The sequence below is a fragment of the Polyodon spathula genome, unplaced genomic scaffold, assembly GCF_017654505.1.
Source record: "Polyodon spathula isolate WHYD16114869_AA unplaced genomic scaffold, ASM1765450v1 scaffolds_3758, whole genome shotgun sequence".
NCBI lineage: Eukaryota > Metazoa > Chordata > Actinopteri > Acipenseriformes > Polyodontidae > Polyodon > Polyodon spathula.
Window position 1 is genome coordinate 1 of NW_024475217.1, and position 7,423 is coordinate 7,423.

At 41.6% G+C, this 7,423-nt stretch overlaps 2 protein-coding genes across 2 annotated transcripts; both read left to right on the top strand.

Annotated features, from left to right (window-relative positions):
• The first annotated feature begins 957 nt into the window (after positions 1–957).
• LOC121312266 (transcription factor HES-5-like) lies at positions 958–2,062 on the top strand. Its single transcript, XM_041244191.1, has 2 exons — positions 958–1,055; positions 1,181–2,062. The coding sequence occupies exons 1-2, from the start codon at positions 993–995 to the stop codon at positions 1,544–1,546; spliced, it is 429 nt and encodes a 142-aa protein (XP_041100125.1). The 5' UTR covers positions 958–992; the 3' UTR covers positions 1,547–2,062.
• A 3,728-nt stretch (positions 2,063–5,790) lies between these two features.
• On the top strand, positions 5,791–6,770 carry LOC121312265 (transcription factor HES-5-like). The gene is made up of 2 exons (XM_041244190.1): positions 5,791–5,904; positions 6,030–6,770. The coding sequence occupies exons 1-2, from the start codon at positions 5,842–5,844 to the stop codon at positions 6,393–6,395; spliced, it is 429 nt and encodes a 142-aa protein (XP_041100124.1). The 5' UTR covers positions 5,791–5,841; the 3' UTR covers positions 6,396–6,770.
• The last annotated feature ends 653 nt before the right edge of the window (positions 6,771–7,423 follow it).

Genomic DNA, 7,423 nt, shown 5'->3' on the forward strand with positions numbered 1-7,423 from the left:
TGCGCAAACACATGCGCATTGCTGCAAACCGGAGCAACAGGAGGGGTTATTCAAACGATCCAGATCTTTACATATCTATAAAATCAATTTCCAAACTGTTCTCCGAAGCTAATTCTAAACTATATTACAGCACACGTGTCAATTGTATACTTATTAAATACATTACAAATAGTTACAGGAACGACACTAATGTGGTTTAGATGTCTACTATTTTATAATGGATTGTATGTTGAGTGATAGTCTAATAGCATGTATATATGTTATTGGATGTCTACTCTAATACAGTATATATGTAACTCGTGCCGCGCACAGCGTCCTCACACCTGAAACCCGGGAAAGTTCCGCCCAGGAACACAGACCTCATGCCGCACGCAAGGATCAAACACTTCTCATTGGGGGGAAAGTGTGATTGACATCAATCTGTTACTCAGGCACCACGCCGTTAATGGTGTCATAGAGCCTACTGCCTGTAATGTGGTTTCCTTTCCCGTGGAGTAAAACGCCATTCCTGTCATATCGGATATTAATGCTTCTCTGCGTCGCTCATTTGCTGCTATCCGAACATATGTGGCACATGCCTGTGTTTATTTCAATTACTAGTGCTGTGATGTTTCAATGTCATTGATCCCAACATCAGTCTGCAGATCTGATATTTTGGTGGGGTCACCACTATTCCAGATTCACACAACCCCCTGCAAGTCCCTCGCTATGCACGCCCCCCCCCCCCCCCCCCCGCACCTCTCTCCTGGAGTTGCTCTTCTCCTCCGTCAATAAGCACTTAATTCAGCATGTGGAAATTCCAGCTTCTCCCATTGTCCTCCAGAGCGCGCCGATTGGCTGCTGAGTGTGAGAAACTCCAACAAGCCCGAGCCCCACACATTCGTATGGAGATTGGAGAGTATAAATAGGGGTGATGCTTGTAGCGAAAACCAGCAGATCTGACACTTCCAAGCTCCAGAGAAAGCGATATTAACAGCACCGTGACTCCAGCAATGGCACCTACAATCACTGCAGCTATGCGATATTCACAGGGACACCTGGCAATGACAAACAAGGTAAGTTGAGACTAAATGAGCACATATGATTATTTTTTTTTCATATTTTGTGTTTTCAAAACTTCAGTTGTTATTCCCTCACGACCAGGTTATTAATCGAATTTGTACCTTGTTCTTTTTCACAGTTGAGAAAACCGGTGGTTGAAAAGATGCGCAGAGATCGTATCAACAGCAGCATCGAGCAGCTCAAGACGTTACTGGGAAAAGAATTCGTGAAGCAGCAGCCCGATTCCAAACTGGAGAAAGCGGACATCCTGGAAATGACCGTCTGCTACCTGAGACAGAGCGCCTCCCCCCGGCCAGCGACGGGAAATGAAGGCTACTCCAGGTGTGTGCAAGAAATCGTGCGCTTCCTTTCCCGGGATGAAATGAAGACAGAAACCCAGAGAAAACTACTGAACCATTTGCAAGCTGCGCAGAATTCTCCAGTGCATCAGACCCCCGTCAAAGAGGCGACCCCGGTGAAGAGTGCCCTCTGGCGACCCTGGTAGATCACAACGGACACTGTCACTTTGAACACTTTGACATACAGAATTCAACATGCCTGTCTATGATGGGCATATACAGTAATTCTCATTGTGTAGGGGGTGTTTCCCTTCCTCTTTTGCTTGTGCAGAAGATTTGAATGCTACTTTCATTGATTGAAAGGAACCACAATAGGTGCCTAATGCTGGGGCAATATTGTGTACGCTAGTATTTGTTCATTCTTGTTATACAAGTGTTGTGTATGCAGCGATGACGCTGTTTAGTTCAAAGTCATTTCTGTTTATAGAAATATTATGATGAGTAAAACATGGGTATTCCTGTCCTCTGTGAAGGCAGTATATCCTGAATAGAATCTTGTCTCACAAGAATTGTGCGTGCATAGCTAATGCTAACGATTTTTAAATTGTTTGAAAGTTATTTTTCTCTGCAGAGAAATTATCTGAAATAGTATGGGTATTCATGCCTGTTGTGATGGCAATATATCTGTAATTGTATATAATTACACAGGAAGTGTGTACGCATTGCTGAAACTGTTTGGTATTTCTTTATAAAGTAAAAAAGAAATACTACAAACAGTATTTATGTAACGACCTGTTATGAAGGTGGCATCTCTTTATTGTATCTTGTTACACGAGAAATCTGTATTATTGATGAAAAACTATTCCCGAAATATGAACTTGATCTTTCCTTGTAAAGAAATATTAAGATACTATCAATACAGTTATACACGTGTGTGTGTGTCTTCTGCGAAGGCAATATCCTCTTATTGTAACTTGTTAGACAAGACGTGTGTGTGCATTGCTGAAAAACATTATTTTAAATACTGTATAATGTGTATGTGTGCCTTTTATAAAGGCAGTATCTCAGAGAGTAGCTCACGCTGAGCGAATCTTATATGAAATATGTTGTGTTGAAGTTTTCTTCAAGGTGTGGTAGTGATTTTGTAAATCCGAGTGCAGAGTATCTGTAGAAATTGACTTTTTGAGTAGCCTGTATCAGGGCATTATCGATGCAGTGTATTGTGTATCCTCAGATCTCTCTGTTGAATCCAGCATTGAAATCTGTGAATGACACGTGTCTCATGTGTCAATCAAATAAAGCAATTGAACTATATTTCTTTACTGTGTGTCTCTTCTTGAATATATATCCTGCTGTGATTAGCAGTGAAGACAGTGAGGGAGAAGGCTGTCTGTTGGGTAACAGGTACTATCCTTGGTGCTGAACTTCTGTAAATCCATGCAAACCAGCTCATGCTGTATATTACACACACATACCTTGATATTCAGCTATATCTGACATTAAACACTTGTGTGCACTCTCTGAAATCTGCATATCCATCTGTGGGTCCCTGCAAGACTGCAGTTTCCCACACTGGAGCAGAATCAATGCATTCAGAGGGAGAATAGGGAAATCTTTAATCAATACTTGTTAAATTGACAGCACAATGTGGGAGAACAATAGACCTCTTGCTGCTGAATAGGGGTGTGTGATATAAAGGGGAGTGCTTGAGGGCTGATGTGTCGGGATAAGGGACAGAGCTAAAACTGCATACAAAGGAATATTCTCTAGAATAGGATCAATATTAGAATACAGACAAACAGTAATATTGTAGCAGAGAATAATTTACAGATGAGTACATTATATATAGTAGATCCCTAGCCTTTAATGTTTTGGCCAATTTCCTCAGCATCTGTCTCTCAAACACAGTACTGTACCCTGCCATTCATTTATAAAAACTATGTAATATGCAGAGCAATACATAATGTGATTGCAATGTTACAGTACTGATATTAAGATGCATGGCTTGTAGTATACAGGTAGGCTTATGCACCTGTTACTGGGTCCAGACACATACATTCAGAAAGCATCATCTTAAATAAGTGTCATTGTACTTGTACTCTTCCCAGAGAGAGTGATGATAGAGCGCTCTGACATCTCTGTTTGTTTATCAGTTACAAAGGTAAAGCTACAAGAGAAAACTAACACCTTGCAACCGCTTGAAAGAGTCAAACAGCAACAGGTGAAGTGACTTTCAAGAGTCTGCCAGAGTCGGGAGGATGACATATATTGCGATCCAGATGGTCTGCTGGGAGTAAGCTTTCCTTCAGCATCAATGGGAGATCAAACACCATCACTAATGTAATGTGTAACAAGACACACTTCTTTTGTTAACCAATTGAATGCAATGAATGGATAGAGAGTGTGGGAAACCGTGGAAAACTCACTCACAGATCCCAGTGCCCCACCCCCACAGAGACAGGGCATGAAGCTCCTTATCCACACCCATGCCAGTGATGAGGACAGGGAGAGGAGCGGCTTACTTATTTGCTACTTGAAAATATTACAGAGATTTGGATCACAAGTGGAAACAGTTATTTCAATATTTAATCACTAGTGATTCAGAAAGAGGTAGTTTTCTATATAAAATATCTATTAAACACTTTGTCATTCGCTAACACCAGTATTGCTTCATACATGATCTCTAGGTTATTAATATATTCAGGTTGTATTCAGTATAGAAACACATCACAGGTTGTTTCTGCAGAAAGAAGCTATGGAAAGTTCTGGACTGTATACACTGTAAACACTGGGGTCCTCACTGGACTAATTCGGTTGCTCATTCTCTATGTTAAGTTTCATTATTATTTGGAAATTAACTAAAGTTGTTGCTTGTGTTCATCTGGCTCTTCATTGAAATATATTAGCCTCAGCTTATTCCCAAGTGTGCTGTTGCTGAAGATGGCTTTCTAAACACAGATTAGCATTTAACAAGGCACACTTCCTTTGTGCAAGCCTGAACTCTCTGAATGGGCAAAGTGTGGGAAAGCTCTGGGGAGTAAAGTCACAAGTTATAATGTCATTAAGACCCCACAATACCACTGGCATCTGTGAGTCTTTATCTCTGCTTGTATAGGGATGACATCATCCGATTTCCTAATCACCAATAGATATTATTGAAAAGGTATAAGCCTCTGATCGCCTTTCCCTCCATATGGTCTGTGACGTCAGGCCCTCGCTGTCATACAATACAGACCCAATTACCGTCACTAATGCGACATTCTGCACGGCGCGCTGCTGCTGTCCTGAATCGAGCGCAGCACAGCACAGAGTGTGGGAAACTCTGAGCAGCCTTTTACTCACAGACTCTACTGGCAGTAAGAGGAAAGCTGCATCTGTGACATCTGGAAGAGCTGCTCTAAGGATGTGGAAACATCACCCATAGAATTGAGGACAGCTTTTAGCAGGGTTTCCCCACTCCAGCTCCAGCTGTTCTATTGAGAGCAATGAACCCGAGGCACTAGTATAATGCTGCGCAAACACATGCGCATTGCTGCAAACCGGAGCAACAGGAGGGGTTATTCAAACGATCCAGATCTTTATATATCTATTAAATCAATTTCCAAACTGTTCTCCGAAGCTAATTCTAAACTATATTACAGCACACGTGTCAATTGTATACTTATTAAATACATTACAAATAGTTACAGGAACGACACTAATGTGGTTTAGATGTCTACTATTTTATAATGGACTGTATGTTGAGTGATAGTCTAATAGCATGTATATATGTTATTGGATGTCTACTCTAATACAGTATATATGTAACTCGTGCCGCGCACAGCGTCCTCACACCTGAAACCCGGGAAAGTTCCGCCCAGGAACACAGACCTGATGACGCACGCAAGGATCAAACACTTCTCATTGGGGGGGAAAGTGTGATTGACATCAATCTGTTACTCAGGCACCACGCCGTTAATGGTGCCATAGAGCCTACTGCCTGTAATGTGGTTTCCTTTCCCGTGCAGTAAAACGCCATTTCTCTCATATCGGATATTAATGCTTCTCTGCGTCGCTCATTTGCTGCTATCCGAACATATGTGGCACATGCCTGTGTTTATTTCAATTACCAGTGCTGTGATGTTTCAATGTCATTGATCCCAACATCAGTCTGCAGATCTGATCTTTTGTTGGGGTCACCACTTTTCCAGATTCACATAACCCCCTGCAAGTCACCCGCTATGCACGCCCCCCCCCCCTTGCACCTGCTCTCCTGGGAGTTGGCTATTCTCCTCCGTCAATAAGCACTTAATTCAGCATGTGGCAATTCCAGCTTCTCCCATTGTCCTCCAGAGCGCGCCGATTGGCTGCTGAGTGTGAGAAACTCCAACAAGCCCGAGCCCCACACATTCGTATGGAGATTGGAGAGTATAAATAGGGGAGATGCTTGTAGCGAAAACCAGCAGATCTGACACTTCCAAGCTCCAGAGAAAGCGATACTAACAGCACCGTGACTCCAGCAATGGCACCTACAATCACTGCAGCTATGCGATACTCACAGGGACACCTGGCAATGACAAACAAGGTAAGTGGAGACTAAATGAGCATATGCGATTTTTTTTTTTTTTATATTTTGTGTTTTTAAAACTTCAATTGTTATTCCTCACGACCAGGTTATTAATCGAATTTGTACCTTGTTCTTTTTCACAGTTGAGAAAACCGGTGGTTGAAAAGATGCGCAGAGATCGTATCAACAGCAGCATCGAGCAGCTCAAGACGTTACTGGGAAAAGAATTCGTGAAGCAGCAGCCCGATTCCAAACTGGAGAAAGCGGACATCCTGGAAATGACCGTCTGCTACCTGAGACAGAGCGCCTCCCCCCGGCCAGCGACGGGAAATGAAGGCTACTCCAGGTGTGTGCAAGAAATCGTGCGCTTCCTTTCCCGGGATGAAATGAAGACAGAAACCCAGAGAAAACTACTGAACCATTTCCAAGCTGCGCAGAATTCTCCAGTGCATCAGACCCCCGTCAAAGAGGCGACCCCGGTGAAGAGTGCCCTCTGGCGGCCCTGGTAGATCACAACGGACACTGTCACTTTGAACACTTTGACATACAGAATTCAACATGCCTGTCTATGATGGGCATATACAGTAATTCTCATTGTGTAGGGGGTGTTTCCCTTCCTCTTTTGCTTGTGCAGAAGATTTTAATGCTACTTTCATTGATTGAAAGGAACCACAATAGGTACCCAATGCTGGGGCAATATTGTGTACGCTAGTATTTGTTCATTCTTGTTATACAAGAGTTGTGTATGCAGCGATGACGCTGTTTAGTTCAAAGTCATTTCTGTTTATAGAAATATTATGATGAGTAAAACTCGGGTATTCCTGTCCTCTGTGAAGGCAGTATATCCTGAATAGAATCTTGTCTCACAAAAATTGTGCGTGCATAGCTAATGCTAACGATTTTTAAATTGTTTGAAAGTTACTTTTCTCTGAAGAGAAATTATTTGAAATAGTATGGGTATTCATGCCTGTTGTGATGGCAATATATCTGTAATTGTATATAATTACACAGGAAGTGTGTACGCATTGCTGAAACTGTTTGGTATTTCTTTATAAAGTAACACTGAAATACTTCAAACAGTATTTATGTAACGACCTGTTCTGAAGGTGGCATCTCTTTATTGTATCTTGTTACACAAGAAATCTGTATTATTGATGAAAAACTATTCCCAAAATATGAACTTGATCTTTCATTGTAAAGAAATATTAAGATACTATCAATACAGTTATACACGTGTGTGTGTGTCTTCTGCGAAGGCAATATCCTCTTATTGTAACTTGTTAGACAAGACGTGTGTGTGCATTGCTGAAAAACATTATTTTAAATACTGTATAATGTGTATGTGTGCCTTTTATAAAGGCAGTATCTCAAAGAGTAGCTCACGCTGAGTGAATCTTATATGAAATATGTTGTGTTGAAGTTTTCTTCAAGGTGTGGTAGTGATTTTGTAAATCCGAGTGCAGAGTATCTGTAGAAATTGACTTTTTGAGTAGCCTGTATCAGGGCATTATCGATGCAGTGTATTGTGTATCCTCAG

Bases quoted from the DNA above. Each gene is read 5' to 3' on its own strand.
- LOC121312265 (XM_041244190.1), top strand. From the start codon at position 5,842: ATGGCACCTACAATCACTGCAGCTATGCGATACTCACAGGGACACCTG. The intron at 5,905-6,029 runs GTAAGTGGAGAC...TCTTTTTCACAG, and splicing joins ACCTGGCAATGACAAACAAG to TTGAGAAAACCGGTGGTTGA.
- LOC121312266 (XM_041244191.1), top strand. From the start codon at position 993: ATGGCACCTACAATCACTGCAGCTATGCGATATTCACAGGGACACCTG. The intron at 1,056-1,180 runs GTAAGTTGAGAC...TCTTTTTCACAG, and splicing joins ACCTGGCAATGACAAACAAG to TTGAGAAAACCGGTGGTTGA.